The sequence below is a fragment of the Apis dorsata genome, unplaced genomic scaffold, assembly GCF_000469605.1.
Source record: "Apis dorsata unplaced genomic scaffold, Apis dorsata 1.3 scaffold_293, whole genome shotgun sequence".
Classification (NCBI taxonomy): domain Eukaryota; kingdom Metazoa; phylum Arthropoda; class Insecta; order Hymenoptera; family Apidae; genus Apis; species Apis dorsata.
Genome location: NW_006263568.1, coordinates 787529 through 806864, shown reverse-complemented (window position 1 = coordinate 806864; position 19336 = coordinate 787529). Strand labels below are relative to the sequence as shown.

General features: G+C 27.8%; 1 protein-coding gene across 4 annotated transcripts in view; it reads left to right on the top strand.

The window, feature by feature from the left end:
• Window positions 1-604: 604 nt before the first annotated feature.
• LOC102673995 (AT-rich interactive domain-containing protein 2-like) overlaps window positions 605-19336 on the top strand; it is a 51845-nt gene continuing 33113 nt past the window's right edge. For all 4 annotated transcript variants that reach the window (XM_031511199.1, XM_031511201.1, XM_031511200.1 and 1 more), the window contains exons 1-2: window positions 605-997; window positions 2085-2178. In XM_031511199.1, coding sequence (XP_031367059.1) covers window positions 906-997; window positions 2085-2178 — 186 coding nt within the window. In that variant the 5' untranslated portion in view covers window positions 605-905. The remainder of the gene's footprint in view (window positions 998-2084; window positions 2179-19336) is intronic.

The window sequence follows — 19336 nt, the reverse complement described above, 5'->3', positions numbered from 1 at the left end:
GGGATTTTGTTTGTACGGTTCGGCGAGGGTAAAAAAGCGGCGAGGGCTAGGCTGTGGTATGGTCGGGGTAACGCGGTGTCGCTTGTAAAATGACGTAGAGTGTGCGAGGGTGTGCCGCGTGCGGTACGAGGTGTGTTAGCGGAAACGGTGTCGCGGTGTGTAGGGTCGGCGCTGGCCGTAGCTATCGTAGCGTACGGGAAATTGGCTGTGGCTTCGCCAATGGATGCCAGGCAGGAGGAGACGCCATTTTGATATACGGGCGCACGTCAAGCGTTCGCTCGTAGGGAAACGCGGTCTCGAGTCGGTCTGCCGCTTCGCGTAGGACCGCGCGGGTGAATTCGTTGGTTCGCGAGGTTCACGAGTATCGTTAATACGAGTGCGTGGCGCAACGGATTCGTTGCGTTTCGTTGACAAGTGACAGGTGAATCGATCGGGCCGCGAGGAAAGTCGCGTTGCGGCCCCGTGCCCGTAACACGGTTCGCTCGGTTGATCGGTAGTGACTACTGTGTGTGGAACTACGTGTACATTCGGATTTTTCCCCACGCGGGCGAGTTCAGTGCGAGGGACACGGTAGCTCGTGTATATTGGTGCGCTGATCCGGGGTGGCGGTGTACGGCAGGGAAAAGCCGCTGTCTCGTTTCGCGCGCGCGAGAGAGGCCACCGGCCGACACTTCGGGCCAGGACAAGACGACCCGATGTCGGGAGCGGGTCGCGACCCCGTGTCGACCCGTGGTCGTCCTCGTCTTCGCATATCCATCTCTTTCATAGCACCAGGACATTCCTGGCGTAAATGTGCTCTCATGAGTGCCCATGTGCACCTTTCTTTCTGTCTGCTGCCCCTACGTGCCCTGTAAACCCAGAGCACACCCCGATTAGCACGCCCACGCACTCTATCACTCGCGAATATGGCCAAGATCCTCAACAAGGACCCCGTCACCTACGAAAGGGAGAGGGAAAACTTCCTGAAGGATCTCCGTCACTTCCATGAGACTAGAGGGTAAGACAATTTCGTTCATTTTCTTTCAAACCAATCTTCCATTATTTACTTCAATCTTACTATTATCATCGATATTCTTTTTGTATATTTTCATTTGCATCGACTGTTTTATACTTTATTCATTAAAATTCCATCACTATAAAAGAATTCTTATCACAATGGTTTGCAAGTAAATCAGGTTAATAAATTAGCGTTGTCTACCTAGAATGTGAATAGATTTGAGGTTATGTACGTTTAGTTTAAAGTTTCTCAGAGACTCGCCTTTGTGCAAGTTATTTGTTTACGCGTGTTCCATGTTTTCTTTATCAACGATTATCGGTCGCGTATCTTATTGCGATTGAGGTTACATTCAATTAAAATGGATAATATTATGATCAACTTGATTTTTTTTGTAAGAATTTATTATTTGATCTTACAAACATTGTAAATGAAAATGTATTTCTTTTTGTATGATAGTTAAATTTGAACATTAATTAAAACTATTTTAGAATATATCGAGTAATTGCAAATCATTTTCACACAAAAATGCCGCTTATTTGTTACATCATTGTTCATATTTTATTAATTTTAGAAACAGAAACAAAGTTTTCTCAATTATACTAAGCGATCTTAACCTTAGCAACAAATATATTGTAATGTATCTATTGTGTATATTTGAAGAATAAGTTTGAAGATTGATTTAATTCATTTAATTTTATGTATCCTTTATTTTTGATTAATCTTTTTGATAAATTTTCAAATATATTTTAATATATTATTATTAATTTTATTTTTCAATGTTATTTAATATAATGTCATTTATGAATTGTATTTTTTGCATTATAATCTGTAATTTTAAGAAACAAAAAATAAGAAACATAAAATTTAATTGAATAATATTTTATTTTATATATTATAAAATATATACAATTATTTATATGAAAAAATAAATCAATTTTTTTATTCATTTAATAAATAAAGCTATACATTAATAACAATTTGCTTCGATAAATCTTATTCAATATTTGTAAAATAGTTATATCAACCTGATTTTTTTGTTAATTCATTTTATATACATTTTATGAATCATATATTTTACATTTTTTAGGACTCCCTTCAAAAAAAATCCGAAAATCAATGGAAAAGATATAGATCTGTACTTGCTGTATGTTGTCGTTACTGCTCATGGCGGATGGATAAAGGTAAGTCCATATTTAAATACTTTTTTTCTTTTTATTTTTTATTATTATTATTTATTTATTTATTTATTTTCCAATGTATTAAATATAAAAATACGTAATTTATGATGAATTATGAAATGTTAAAGTTATATATAATTTAAAAAGCAAAATTTAGTATGAACATTATCTGTTTTTGTTTCTTTATTATTTAATTTCTTTATCAGTAACAATATGTGAATAATTTTAATATATCGTAATTACTGTTTAAGTATGAATTTATTTTATACATTTTTCTATATTAAAATCGTGTAATGAAACGTAATCTGTAAAAGTTTATTTTTACATATATTATGTCAATTATAAATTTGAATAATTTACAAAGAATAAATATATTATTTTAAAGACTTGCAATATCTATTTTTTAAAAATAATGCTAGCAAATAAAATTTCTTCTATGCTATCATCTGCCATTATTTAATAATGAAATTGCAATATTATTATTTTTTATGTTTTAATAATATATAATAAAATAAATAAAACTTATTTTATATAATATTATATTAATTTATATATGTATTAATACAAGAATATTATCATTTTTAAAGAAAATTTGAAAAAATGGTATTTATTTTAATTACTATTCCTGTATATAGTTTTAAATTATTTCTATTTTAGATCATTATCAATATAAATGTGCATTTATGTAAGATATACCTAAGAAAATTATATCAATGTGCTTTGAACAAAGATAACAAGAATAATGAGATATATCTTTTTCTCGTTTTATATTACGTAATAGAAAAGAAGATAAACTAATTTTATATTTTAATACATCATTTATATTAATATTAATTTATGCTTTGAGCATATTAAATATCTGAATCTGGAAAAAAATTCACATATTGCACATAATCTAATCTCTCTATTATAAAAAATTTGCTGTTTAACTAATCTAGTTAATTCAACTTAATTCGAATATACTCAAATTAAAATTTAGAAAAAATGATGAAATCTCTCAGATCATTTTCGTCGCATTTCATGTTTCCAAGTTATACAGGATATCGTTCGGCCGATCAGATGCTCGATTCGGTTCTGCGCATCGAAATCGCTTCGGTTCGTTTACTCGGCTCGAATTTCGAACACGCGAGTGTCCCAAGCATTTGCGCACGCTCCTAGGCGTAAGAAAGATGCATGGATGCATGTTCTTTGTAATGAAAACTTTCCAAATTGAATAATAATATAAATAAATATTAAGGAAGAATTAAAATATCATCTAAGATAAACATAATTTATTGTATTTTAATATTAATTATAATATATCTTCAAATATAGACATTCTTATATATGATAACAATGATCAATTAGTAGAATTTTATTTTAATGTAAAATGTGATATAATATAACAGCTAACAGTTTTTTTTCTTTACAAATTTTACTTTAAATTGTACTCTGTAACTGCATTCTATTATTAAAAAAATATTTGGAATTTTTTGGATTGAGAAACTTTTTCTTGCTGTGAGCAAATATGCGAGCTTCGATCCATCACGTATGATTAACGGTCGAGGAATGCATCGCGGAAACGCGGGAAAACGATTGTTCTGCGAAATGGATACACTTATTCTTCGATCGAGTTCTTCGAAAACGATATTCAATCATAACATTTAAACATTGATAATATTTATAATAATAATGTTAATAAGTATAATGTTTTCATTAAAATGCAAAATAATATAAATAATTTTAATATAAATTAGAGAGAGATTTAATTTTTAATATAAATCATTTACATTTATATTTTTTCTCATAGAAGATATTATATTATACATATATTTTTCATGATTAAGTAAAAATAATTAATAGAAAACGTAATCTCGATTTCCAACTATTAATGATATTTGTCGAGAGAAGAGTCAAAATAAAATATCGTTTTATTTTATCAACGATGATGTGTTGTACATTTATATAACTTTTATATAGCTGTTTGTCAAATTTTCAAATAATAATTTGCACATTATATTCATGCATATGTATTGATACGCACGAAGCATTATAATCGATGAATTTTTTAAAAAACAATGAGAATGAATCATTTTAGTATTTTCTACTTTTTAACAAATATAAATCTTATATATGTGATATATAATTTTTTTTTTTATTATTATATAGGCAAGAATTTATTTCGATATGAAATTTTATGTTAAAGTAAATTTAAATTTATTTCTTCTTATGAATATTTCATTTAACATTCGAAACTAATTTGTAAAGTTTGTATAGTGATTCAAGTCTTTCAATGAAATAATTGGTCGTTCATTTGATTCACGTAGTAATTTTTGATTCGTCTAACGTAACGAGGTCTCTTTGCACTGTGATGAGTAACAAAGCGATTGAAATGATTTAAACGTGGTATCCTTGGCTCTCTGTTACTATTGCTAAATCGGTTTAGGAATAGAATATATTAAAATGAACAAAATTTTATATTTGGCTATCGAAGACTCTTACAAATTTTTTATTTCATAATGTTTCAGAAGAGATGTGATTTATGTTTAGCAAAAACATAGAACATTTAATGTATAATATTCAAAATTAACATTAGAACTTTGAAACGTGTGTCTTGTTAAAATTACAATTTTTGCTGATTGCTTACATCATTCTTCCGCCGTTTTTTTCATTATATTCAAAATATATTCATCTATAATATTTTTCACATTTATAATACTTATTCTATTCTTTAAAATAATTTATTATAAACGTGATTTTTGTATTCGAACGAGCTAAATGTTTATTTTCATATTTTTCACTAAAAGAGAAATTAAGGATATTTTCTTACAACACGAAAGAAATGTACGCTTTTAAATAAAAAAAATTATAAATATATAGCTGTCTGTAAAAATAATTTAATATATTAAATCCAAATATTTATTATTAAAATATTCATGAAATATTTTTAATAATGATTTTTTTGCAACAAAAGTGTTATTATTAATTGATGAGAATTTAATATTTTATTATATATTATATGTATATTGTATGTTCATTATAAAATATTTTATTAATTTAATTGCATCAAATTTTTGAATATCTATTTCTTTAATATATGAACACATTGATTTGTTTTTTCTTAAGAATAGATTCAATAGTATATACACATAAATATTGTATATATTTCTGTAGTTGTGCGGTATAGCATAGTAAAGTTTTTCACCCTTTTTTTTCTTGTATTCGATAACATTTTAATGTATTATGTACCAATATATGTTCTTTTTTAAATATAATTTATATTTTTTATGTATTTATTTTTTGTTTTTGCTTAAATAATTTACTAAAATTTTTTTTTTGTTAGAATATTAGATAAATTTCTCAATTTTTTATAATTTGAAAATTATAACTTTAAAAAATTTATAATTTATATATTGTTGAATATTTATATTTTTACATAATATATATTTACATATATATATTTGTATATTTTTCAAAGAAATTTGAATTTTTCTTATTTTCTGAATATTTTAAAATTCTTTAAATCATAATTCTCTCTTATAAAATTCTCCATCTCTTGATTTTCATCTTCACACGATATCTTTTACCATTTCATGGTGATTGATCGCTATTATAACAATGACTAACACATACGTAAAAAAAGAATAATCTAACTGCAAAAATTTGTTAATTCGCATTTACTTATAAACGATGCAACGACAAAAGCATCTTTCTATTTCAAAACATTCTATTAAATCTTGTATATTATAAATTTCCAAATTTTTGTAACGTTTCATTAACTGTTTTTCTATGCTCGATTTATTACAAAATCGTGACTGTAGAGATTATTGATCATACATCGATTGATTGAACCGTTTATGGTCGATGATTTTAAGAAAACGAAAAAAGTTCATATACAAGATATATGTTAAAATTTTTTGATAATTCGACGATTTCGCCGAAAATCCATGCATAGGGACAATACGGAAGTTGACGTAAGGTCAGGGTCACTTGCAGAGAGGCACAGTTCAGGGTGGGAGATAGATCATGAACCGAAGGTGGGAAGAAGGTGCATGGCAGAAGGGCGGGGAGGGGGAAAAGAGAGCAGTGGAATGAGGAAGAGGGGGTGTGAGTAGAGAACGAGAGAGAGAGAGAATATCATATGAGGAGGTGGAGATGGAGGTGCGGTATACGAGGGCTTCCCCTCAACAAGTGATCGAAGTTCGCTAGACTATATAACCTGCGGCCGGGTCGCGACTATGCTCAGAATGCATCGCGGAGCGTGGATCTGTGATTCGAACGAGTTGACGCCATTTTTTTTGTCGCGCGCCAACGGTGCTATTCAGGCAACTTTGTTACATACATTTTTAAAAGCAAGATGATGAAAAATATTCTTCACGAGATAAAAAAAAAGTTATTGACGCGTTTTGTGTGAAGTATCAGACGCTCGAATGGTTATTTGTAATAAATTAAGCAAAATATTTTAACATTTATCATTTGAGAAAATTTATGTGATGAGAAAGAATAAGTATTAATAAGTATTAAGATATATTTTGTGTATATTAATATTACTAATAATGAAAATATATATATGATAATTATTTATGTAATAAATTTGAATAAAAAATAAAAATTGTGGATTTTTAGACAATAAAATCTGTGTTGAGTTAAAATCGTTCAAAGTAATTCAAGATTAAGTATTTTGAAATCAAAATTTAAAAATTTTTAATAAATTCTTCTAACGATTAGTAAATTCAAGTAATAAGTTCGATTAATATGATGAAGTACATAACCTATAAGAAGTATAGGACATTTTTTGCAATAACTTTTTATAAAAGTCGATTATGGAAATTAACTCGATTTTCCTACCGTACGTGTATATTATTGTTCTCTATCTGCTAACACATTATGTATTTATTCTAAATATATTTTTATTACATTTAACTTAATATTGTAATAGTTATGTGAATATAAATTTATCTATACTATATAATTTGAATAAATGTAATATATTAAAACATACATAAGATATTAATTTATTATAATATTTTTATTAAATTTTGATTAAAAAACAATTTTTTGAAATTTTATATTATGTATTGTTTTATACTAAAATTATAAAATGTAATATAGATAATATAATATAAATTGTGTAACGTTATAAGATGAATAAATTAAAATGGAATATAAATTATAATTTCCAATTATAATAATATAATTATAATATCATTGTTGTAATTTCTATTTCACTATCGTAACATTGCCTTCACTATTTTTTAAAACTGTTAACAGGGAATGATTATCCGCGTTATCTTTAACTTGAGATCGACTTAACTACTAATAGGTCATCAAACCGATAAAAATAAAATTTTTATATCTTTCTTTTTTAATTTTTATCATTGCAAGATTGCTTTAATCGAATTGTATGATTTTTGATGTGAACATTGATTGAACTTGAATAATTTTTAATTTATAAGACTAATTCCTCAGCAAATAGAATAATAATATAAAATAAATATTTGTCTTATATAATTCTCCTAAAAATTTAATTTTAATGAAAAAATCACGAGAATTATTTAATATCAGCCTTTGATTTTTTTTTCTTTTACAAAGAATTTTCAAATATATAGTTTTATCTAAACTAGATCACTTGCTTGACCTTCTTAGTACATCAATTAATCTTTACCTTTTTAGACTTCGTGTATTTATAGAATAAAGTAACTATATATTATAATTTCTTATCTTCAACCAGTAATATTGATTGCATTATAGTATCAAATCAAATATTGTTCTCATATCGGATTTTTCATAATTTATTATAATAGTAATATATTAAAATTTTCATTTAATTTTTATAAGCTTTTGAAAAATCCTTTATAATTATTTATTGAAAAGATATTTACAATATATAGTATACAACTTTTCAAAATCAATTGCTTTTTTCTATAAAACGATCGTTTTACACAAAAAGATACAGAAATAAGAAAAAGTATTTCGTACGTTCGCAGGCTGAATTTATCAGCGCGTTACGAAGCAAAATCACTCCGCTTAAGGAGTAGTCGGCGTGAAGTGAAAGTGTGTAGAATAGAAATTATTAGCAAGCCGCTAGTGCAGGTTCTTTACGGTAATAAAACGATTGGATAACTCGTATTCGTATATACGAGTGCGCTCTCTTGTGGATTATACATCCATGGAAGTTTTTTATATAAGTATACATGGGCACCCACGAGAAATTCTAAATAAATTATAGTGATCTTCGAGCTGGATTTCTGTGACCAGCTGTCCGTTCTATGCTCGCTTTTCTAATCCATAAACTTGTCCGTACTTGGTTAAAGAAATGGCTGTCCTGAGCGCAGCAGTCACGCAGTTTTATGTGTAATGAAGTAGACAACGAGTTTTATTCCCATTTAGAAAGCTTCAAATATTTTCTGTTTCTTTTTTTTTATTATTTTTCTTATTGTTACTATTGTTATGGAATGAAGTTATTATGTTAATCATTTATGTTAATGACTTAAATTAATAAAAAAATTTAATTCGATTCAAATTGTTATTTATTAAATATTGGAAAATCGTTAACTTATTGCTTTTGTTATAGATTTGTTTTAAAATTGATATAATATTTCGTTGGTTAACGAAATCTATCTCATTTTAAATAGAAAATATTTATGCGATTATAATTATTTAATGATTTAAATAAAATTATAATATAATATAATGTTTTGTGTATACCAGTTATTGATTTTATAAATACAATATTTGCACTAAAGCTTAAGAGACATATATCATATATGTATATTTGATAATGAATATTTATTATTGTGAGATTTACGATATTAAAGATATAGGCTAACAACATGTATTTATAATAGTTATTCCTTATTACATTTATTGAAAAAGAAATCATATGAAATACAAATAATTTCATTAATAAAATTATTAAATTATTTTCATATATTATAAATACTATTATTATAAATCATATTATTATAATCAATTATATAATATGATCATTAATATCGATGGAGAAAGTCAAAGGAACTATTGTTTTAAAATTTAATTTTTATATAAAAGACAAACCTGCTTTATATATTGATCACAGCATATTCTGACTAAAGTGTTGAACAATTGCGTTATTTATCTAAGTGAAATAACAACACAGAATCAATAATAGTAAAATTGCAAAAAACAGCATCATCGAATGATTATACCACATCTTTTTTAAAATTAAAATTATTATTACACAAATTGTGAAAAATTAGTTTTTTTACTATTCACTTATTCATAAAACATTGTTTTTATGAATGCAGATTATTACAATAAAAAAATATATGAGAAGTAATTTTTTTTTACAAAATCTTCATGCACATAAAATGCACATTAACTTAATAAAATATTCTTTACCATTAGAAGATTTTATTCAAAATATTCAAAATTTAAAATAATTTTATTTTTTGAAATATACCTCATTATTATTTCAGTTACAAAAATATTTCAGACATATTGAAATGTATAATGCTATTAATACTCGGTGACCAGATGGAAACGTTAAATGTCGATCAAAGTCCCGCATAAACTCAATATACAGTTCCGGGAAAATAATAAATGTCGCTTAATGTGAACTCGGTGAACTGTTTTTATTTTTTATTTAAACAAAATTATTATAATTTTAAAAAGAAATTGTAGGAAATTTTTGCAATCGTGAAAAGTAATGGAAAATTAAATAAAATGCAAATCCGCATCATAATATACTTTAAAATTATAAAAGTATAAAAATATTCGAAGTATTAATATAATACCTGTGTTCGTCTTCTCACAAGTCGGATCACTGTTGCATACCAAGCGTTCTGAATTCATCTTATACAGTTTACTAGCTAATCTAAATATTTTATCCTTAAATTCCGATTTCGAAACCAACTAGAAAATTAACCTACTTAATCATTTTTAGTTGTTTCTTGTTATAAACGAATAAACTTTCTAAATTTTATTACATTTGATTTCTTTTCCTTTGTTATATTAATTGTTATATTAATTGATTCAATGATGATGAAGCAAGATGAAGAAGTAATAATATGTATATAATAAAATGTTTATTGCATTGTAAAAAATTTTACATTAGAAAAATTGATATGGAATGATGAAGTTAAATCTTTTGATAAAACAAAATTCTTTTTAAGTTCATCCATGGCATAATTAAGTACAAACAAATGCGTAAAATCATCGAAATACAACACGATCGAATCACCAACCAGTTAAAAACATAGGCGTAAATCACGCGGAAAATAAAGAGTAAAGTCACTACATTTTATCGAGATAACGTACATTGTCAAAGAACCCAGTGGCGGAACATCACGCTCTTACCGGTTCCGGCAAGAAAAAGTGTGCGGTAGGAGGAAGAGAAGAATAAGGAGAAAATAAAAAAGAAAGAGAAAGAAAGAAGATTCCCTTGCAAACGATAGAAGCCCCGGGAGAAAGACCAAGATTGCGAGAGCCGTGGAGAAGCAAAGAGATATACTATGTATGTATATAGAAAGAAAGAGACAGGAAAAGTGTATGGTACATTCGCAAGTGTCCGCTTGTTCAAGGGCGCGACTGGTATACGGGAGAGTCTTCTGGTGGCCGTCAAAGGGGCACGCAACGTAGTCTGGCATTGGTCTGCTCACTATACGCAGTGCGTGTAGCGTGCGAGGAATCCACGACGAAGTCGGTAATGCTGAGTCAGTCAGGTGCCGCGGCGCCTTACATCGCTTGGAAGTAGTCGGTGTCCGCGTAACAGAGAAAAAGAATCGAAGAATACAATATGGAAGCTGAAGTATGTTAAAAGATTATAGAATAAAGAAAAAAAATTAATATGAATGTAAAAAGAACAAATATAAGAGGAAAGAATGATGAGATAGAGCAAAGAGAGACAAGAGATAAAAGCAGAATAAAACGGAGAGAAAGACGAAATGCTACTGTGGGGGAAGAGGTAGAGCGGGGCGCTTGCTGGTTCGCTCCCCGGTGATGAGGTACGGTCGATATGGCAACGCCGCGCCCTGCCACACGCATACCGGCATCACCGCCCGCCCAAGCATCGAACAGTCGGCAACGTCGCTTCAGCAGCACGCGGGGGAGATGGCAGTCAAGCTCTCACACATCGAACGACGAGGAGAGCGACCTCATGCCCTGCACACATGTGCAGCCGGGGACACTGAAGAGACTGAGATGCCTGGTTGGTTGCTGCTGCTGCTGTTGGCTTGTTCGCTTGCTTTCTTGCCTGCATGACTGTCCCACGCACGCGCTTATCTGACGTGCACCCCTGTGTCCAAATTGGCGAAGTACTTTTCACTTGGAGGTTCGTTCTTTTGCTGCGGAAAAAATAGGCATCTGCTCTCTCCCCTCTCTCGCCAAGTTCCTTAGTTTACTCTTATATTTTTTTTTTTAGAGAATTCATAATCAGAATTTTTGAATGAATAAATAATATATTAATTAAAATATAAACATTTTTTTTAAATATAAATAATTTAATAATTAGAAATATAAAAAATAAAATGTTTTTTTCGATGTCAGTTTTCTATTTTTGAAAATAAAATTTATTGAAAACGAAATATTCTTTATACAAAACTAGGTTTTTTTTTTATATTTCCTGGTTTGACAAACATACCTTTTATGGATATGTGAACGTACACGATACCGTTAAATCGACCAATTGAATGTTCGACGTTAAATTACATATGTACGTTCTTCATATACCACATTAAAGCAAACTATCGTAACTTTACATTTCAACGATTTTTAAATTTATACATACAATATCATTTATAATATTAGCATTCAATTTGTATTCAAAAAATTAAACAAATATCAACTCTAAACGTCTTATTATCGTATTAGTCTGTATAATCTCATTTCGAAGAATCAAGTGGATGATCGCTAATTCGTGAATAAGTATTGGTTCTACAGTCATATAATTCGCTGCAGTGGAGACATTTCTCTTTTTACTTGTCCCTTAATCGTAGGTAACGACACCTACTACCTCCTTCGCGAATTTCGCGTGAGGCCGTGCGGTCGTACCAAGTAATGTGGAGAGAGAAAGAAAAAGAGGGAAAGAGTTGAAAAGCGAGAAGCGCTTGAGTGGAAGGGAGATGGTGCTGTAGTGCAACGTTGCCATTCTGTCAGCCGAGGGCAGACCACTTCCGAGAGCACGCCTCACGTCGGAGATAGTATGGCAACATTGCTTCGATGAGATTAAATAGAGATAGTCTGAGGTATACGCTTCGTCGTTGTAAGATGGACTCACCGTTAGTCCGAGGAAGAAGTGAGACGGATAAAGGATAGCTAAAGGAAAGCATATCGCCTCAATTCGAACTCGTCGATCGTTCTCTTGCCAACGCGAAACATCTTGTAACTTTTTAAACGTGTCGCTGTTGCTATTACTATTTCCTTTCTGTTTCTTCCTAGTTCTTTTTTCAATTTCTATTTCTATTTTTTTTTTTTTTTTTTTTTTTTTTTTTCTTTGTTTTTTTTTAATTTTTTTTTTTTTTTTTTTTTTTTTTTTTCTTTGTTTTTTTTTAATTTTTTTTTTTTTTTTTTTTTTTTTTTTTCTTTGTTTTTTTTTAATTTTTTTTTTTTTTTTTTTTTTTTTTTTTCTTTGTTTTTTTTTAATTTTTTTTTTTTTTTTTTTTTTTTTTTTTCTTTGTTTTTTTTTAATTTTTTTTTTTTTTTTTTTTTTTTTTTTTCTTTGTTTTTTTTTAATTTTTTTTTTTTTTTTTTTTTTTTTTTTTCTTTGTTTTTTTTTAATTTTTTTTTTTTTTTTTTTTTTTTTTTTTCTTTGTTTTTTTTTAATTTTTTTTTTTTTTTTTTTTTTTTTTTTTCTTTGTTTTTTTTTAATTTTTTTTTTTTTTTTTTTTTTTTTTTTTCTTTGTTTTTTTTTAATTTTTTTTTTTTTTTTTTTTTTTTTTTTTATGGAATCTAAAAGTGTACTTGTAATGCGTATCGTGTTTTGTTCTTAGAATTAGCCGATAAAATATCATATGATTGGAAACAGGCGAGTAATAAAATATAGCTTACAATATATATATATTGTATAGATATATATATATATATATATATATATATACATATCTACAATTAAAATATTTTAAAGTGTTTAAAAATGTGATACGGTTATTGAAAATATTGAAAATAATCAAGTTGTAAAATAAATTTTAAATATCGATAGTATTATTAAATAAATAAAATACACTATTGTAAATTTATAATATATAAATTTCATTTATATATAAGCTAGTATAAATTATTGATTAATCATAAAAAAAAAAAATAATAAATTCTGTTTCACACATATATGAAAATAAGATCCATTATTACAATTCAAGAATCAAGTTGACACGTTATAGAATTTTTGGTACTGTGTCATCTTAGTTTCAAACAAATTTATTCTCTAAAAAAATAGAATTTATTTGTTTTTATAGTTAAAAATATGTTACAAATCAAATATTAGATTCAAACATCAAAATTATCAAATATTATAATAAACAAAATCAAAATTCAAATATGTTTTGGATGAAAAGTTGAAAGTTTTCATTTATATACATTGATAGAAAGTAGCGCTATTATTTTTTCTGCGAACAGAACTCGTTGGAAATCTTTGGTGAGTGCTTACCGTCTCGGGCAATCGCGTTCGTAGGTGGGGTGGGCGAGATAAATACAGTGCCCCCCTTCCTATAGAAAGTATATACATACCTTCTCTACTATAAGAATTCTATATAGGTCAAAGAACTAATACAAATATGAAATTAATTTATTTATTTAATTATACGAAAGTTATAATAATTTTTTCGTTATATTACACAGGAATCTTAGCAAATTTTTTTTTCATTTAATACAAAATCATATTTACGAATATAATCAATAGACAAAATTAGCAAGATCGTAAAATTAAGCATATTTATTTTGAACTTATTTGTTAAGATAATTTACACGAATTTACGCGAAAAAATAAACGATCGAAACTTCTTCAATTGTATTCTATTTCATATTAAAATAGAATGTATAGATTGTAAGTGACTTTAAATATATTATTAATCTATCGACACTATTGCTTTTATTAATTTATGATTTCATCATATTTCTTTAATTGACTGTACAGTGTTACTACAATACTTACTGTAACTAGACATTTTTTGCCATGTCTATTTTTGCAGCATGTAAGATGCATTGGTATTAATGGCCTTGGCCGACCAGTTGGTAAACCATCATTCGAACACGAGCCATCGCCAGAGGTCACTGTACCTTTTCTCTCTGCTGTGTTCCTTTGTCACACCGACTTCGACCCATTTGCGGAGTATAGCTCACGCATCTTCGCGCGCTTTTTATCTCTGTATTGTCTTTCTTCGTATAATTTAACTTATATATTATTTATTTAACTTATCAATTGGATCCTTTTATTTATTTTTTAATAAAAAAATATCCTTAACCACAAAATTAAAAATTTATAATACTAATTTAACAGATAATGATTTTTTTTTGCTAATTTAAAAGGCTTAGTTTTTTGTTATTAAAGCAAAAATAGAAATAGAAGAAACTTCTTTTAAGATTATATTTAAAATTATTTATATATTTTTATACATAGAATAACATTACAATATACTTTTGTATGCATTAATATTTTCGATAAATGATAATGAAATTAAAAATCTTAATTATTATGATATGTAAAATTTTAATAAATCAATGAAATATATGTTGCTTAATTTATTTTAGATAATTAATTGCTATATATATTAAAGAAAAAAATTATTAATGAATAATCATAAAAATCGGTAGTTATTTGATATAAACGCTTTAAGATAAATCGATCTCCCACAATATAATGTTTGCATTAATATTTTTGCGATTAAAAAAATAATATTATTTTCATTATCAAATATACAAATTATCTTTAATAGATTGAGAATTGAAATTTGTATGATTTTTAGATACCATCAAGAGGGTTACCTGTTCGAATGAGGTGACATTTTGAGAACGACCGAAACTGTAACAAACTATATTCTGAATAAAACTTCTGAAATTGAATATACGGTATTTCACTTATTTCACTGACGTTTGATTTTATTTTATCGACATTATTCATTTCTCATTATCAAATATATTCACTCGATGGAAACGAATATTAAACATTCAAGATATTACACATTTATTTTAAAAACAAATTTTTGCAAATTATTGGCTGACCCCAGTAAATATATTACATCTGACGGATGTGATATCTCATTGGAGCATACTCGCGTCATACTGTGACTCTAGTAAATTAGTTTATCTTATGTAACGTGTTAGTATAGACAGAAAGAGTGTGTCCATTGTTTGGTTTATGACAACTGCGCGTACAACGTGGCACCCGCATGAATTCACAAATGTGTCTCAACCGTCGGCCAATGCCTCGAACTTCTATATTCTCCAACTACAAAAAGAAATTAAACGTATTACTATTAGTACTACTTATATTATGTAAATAGTATAAATAGTACTATTAAACGTAGTATTGTTTACAAACTGTATTTACATATTATTTGTTTCGTAGTTAAATAGTCGTTGCAAATTTTTTTGTCGAAAGAAAAATTGAAAGATGAATATATTTCTATATATGTATATGTATTTTTTAGCTAAGATGTTCGAAAAATGGCAGAATTTTTTTTATATAACAGACAAGTTATAAAAACAAGTATTAATATTTTATAAGGTTTATTTTTATTATTTTATAACGTATAAATTATTTTAAGAAGTAATCATATATATATATAGCTTTTTAAATAGAAAATTTTAAAAACTGTTTAAAAAAAATTTATTAAGAAAGTTAAAAATTAATTAAAAAAATAAATGCTTATATATTATTTATTTATTGTACGTTGATGTTGTATGATGTTCATGAAATATTTTATAATGCAGTAAAAAATATTTAATAATATATATAGTAGTAAATTATTGCTGGTGCATTTAGATATTTATATTTTATAAATGGAATGTTTTAAAAAGAACAAAACATTAAAATACTTGGTAATGAAGCAAAGAATACACATAAAAATGGAACATCATCATTAAATCAACAAAAAAAAAAGAATTTTAATGTTTATTTAAAGTAATTTGCATTTACATGTTGATAGCTATAGTTAATGAAGTCATAATATTTATAATGTTAATGACTATAAAATTAATTGTTGAAAATATATAATTGATCAATAATTGAAATTATTATTATATTAATGAATTAAAATATTATATTAAATCAATTTCAATCAACAAAATTAATAAAATAATGATGAAATTGTTATGGATATTTAATAATATAAAATTAATTGAAAAGGAAAAAATTGTATCAACATTTTATCAAAATTAAAAAATCGTAAAAAATTTTGAAAAATTTGATTATTTTATAATATTCTATATTTTAATTTATCCAAATATATATATATATCGTTTGTATTATAAAAAGGAAATAAAAAAAAAGTATTTTTCTTATTGTAATGAATTTGACAAGTCGAGTTTTTCTTATTGTTAAAACAAAAATACATATACATTATAACGATCGTTTAAGTCTGATATATTTTACTAAAGATATAGGATTAACTTAAAACATTTACTTGTTACACTTTAAAAGATAAGATGAACATCAGAGCCAAATAGCGAAATATTTGAAAATAAATACGAATTTAGATCGATGTCGAATATTCCAGCATATTTTTGTGCTATATTAAATAAAAATCAGGAATAATTTTAAAAATTAATTTTGATGAATTTAATATAATGTTAATCATAAAAAAAAAGTTATTTTTGCATAATTTATAAAGAATTATATGACAGTAAAGAAAATAATTAATTTAAAAAATTTATATTAGAAAAATGGAATTTTTTTATGGATTTTAAAACATATGATCAAAATACTCAAATTTTTTTTAAAAATAATTCTAGCTAGTATTTTTCCACGTATTTTCATATTCGATCAAAACCAATCTTGCCACTTACATAATCTCTTACGTGTACGTTGATAATATTATTAATGTACACTATGCTGGTCGTTTTATGTGCATACCGTATGTTGTGAAAACCTTCAGATTTAATAGTCGAACGTTCGAATCTGCTAAAAAAAGATTTATCTCCATACTTTTCTTTTAACTATTTAAAAGCGAATCATTAAATCCAAAAAAAAAATAAAATCTAAAAGCATTTGAGTTCCTATAGTATATACTTATCAAGTCGTATATAGTATATACTTATAAAAAATGCCTAATCGATGTGTATTTTAAAATCAATTGTAAAAAAAATTATATAAAATTTTCAATTATTATCTTTTAACAGACCTGTATGCAGAACATTAAAAAATAATAAATTATCTTCAACACATTTGACATTATTATTATTAAATCCGTCAAAATTCTCAATTACAAAAAACATGCCAATATGTTTTTAACTAAATTGACATTGATTTTTATCAAATTATTGATTTAATATGCGATTTAATATTTATTTACTTTTATCATATAATGTGTATAATATTATTTAGATACACATCACTGATCAGTAGTCTAACGTTAATACATTTACAAACGACATGTGAATTTATTTGAAAACTATGCTCGTTCGATGTAATCGGTGAAGACGACTGGTTTCTTCCAGAGTGTACGAACAGCGGCACTAACAGATCCTGTCTGAGTAGTTACTATATCGTTACAGCGTCTGTAATGGCGTTGCAATCGTCTCCGGCAGAACAAGGAGGCTGTTCTTCTGTCGTCGTGGATTACATGGCCTCTTAACCGCATATTGCGTATTCAATTGTCGATGACTACATGCACGTTTATTACGCGTACGCAGCTCCTCTCTATTCTATATCTATATGAAACGCGTTCATTAGAATCGAATGACTATAATATACATGACAAGCGCGTATTATAAGCAAAGAAAAATTAAGAACAATTAAAAACGAAATTCTTGTAATAAAACGGATGATACATATTTTTAGAAACTAAGAAGAGATATTTAATGAAGATTTAACCAACTGATCATCATATATTACATTCGCATATTATAAATTTATGCGCCAGAGATTTTAATATTTTTGTAAAATGAATAAAAAAAATATTGTGTAGATATAGATTCAATTTTTCGCGCTCGAAATAATGTACGATTTAACAAGAATTATGTAAAATTTTATTTTGATCGGATTATATTCCGCGTTATCGTATTCCGCATTCGACACGAACTCTTTTCTATCTATTTTTGCAGACGAATATACGCATATGTTTAATAGCATATTACGCAATTGCATATCGATCTTCTCGATACTATCATCTTACCCTTTCGGCTAATGAACGAATTTAATTGAATAGCTATAAAAGTTATGATCTATCGATGAACCAGAAATAAAAGTTTGATGTTTTAAACCAATTTGCAAAGTTTCGATAAATTAGGCAATACAATAAAAAAAATGTGATAGTAATTAAATCTACTTTTTAATATTCATTAAACGTTTCAATTTTTATAAATATTATTTTTTTCTATTCCTCTATATTTCATATATCATCCAAGTGAACCAAAGCTCATCACATTTACAAACAAAATAAAACTCGTATAACTACGATGTAAGTGCGCACTGTTCATACTTGCTTCTATGAGAGAAGGATTCCCCTTAACGCGCGCTGGAACTCAAGGATAAGTTTATTTTGACCGTCAACCCCCCTTCTCTTCACCGTCCATCTCCTTCGTTTCGCAAACAACAAAAGAAATTTCTCGTTCGAACCAGTTCCACTCAGTGTAGTAAGCGTGTCACAAGCTTGGATCCCGATTTTCCAAGTGTTTATTTCGAATTTTTACGCTCCTCGGAAAGGACGCGATGGAAAGCGGGCGGTGTTGGGCGTAGAGATGATCCTGGCTATCCCGTGTCCGGGCCACTATTTCCGTTTGGTACTAAACGCTTGTGCCCGATCCCTCGCGAGTGCTCTCTGGCGCATAGTTAGGCAGGCAGGCGCGCATACGCGCTCGCTCTCTCCCCCTCCCCCGGGAGAGGCACCGGCGAGAGCTCTCCCTATACGTGTACGCACGCGAAGACTTCTTCATCCGTTCGTTCATTCAGAGTTCACAGTCAGTCAGTTACCAATACACCTCCACCGATCAGCTGATCCCGACGACGGCAGACTGCGCGTCGCCAACCCCTCTGCCCTCCTTCCCTTCTTCT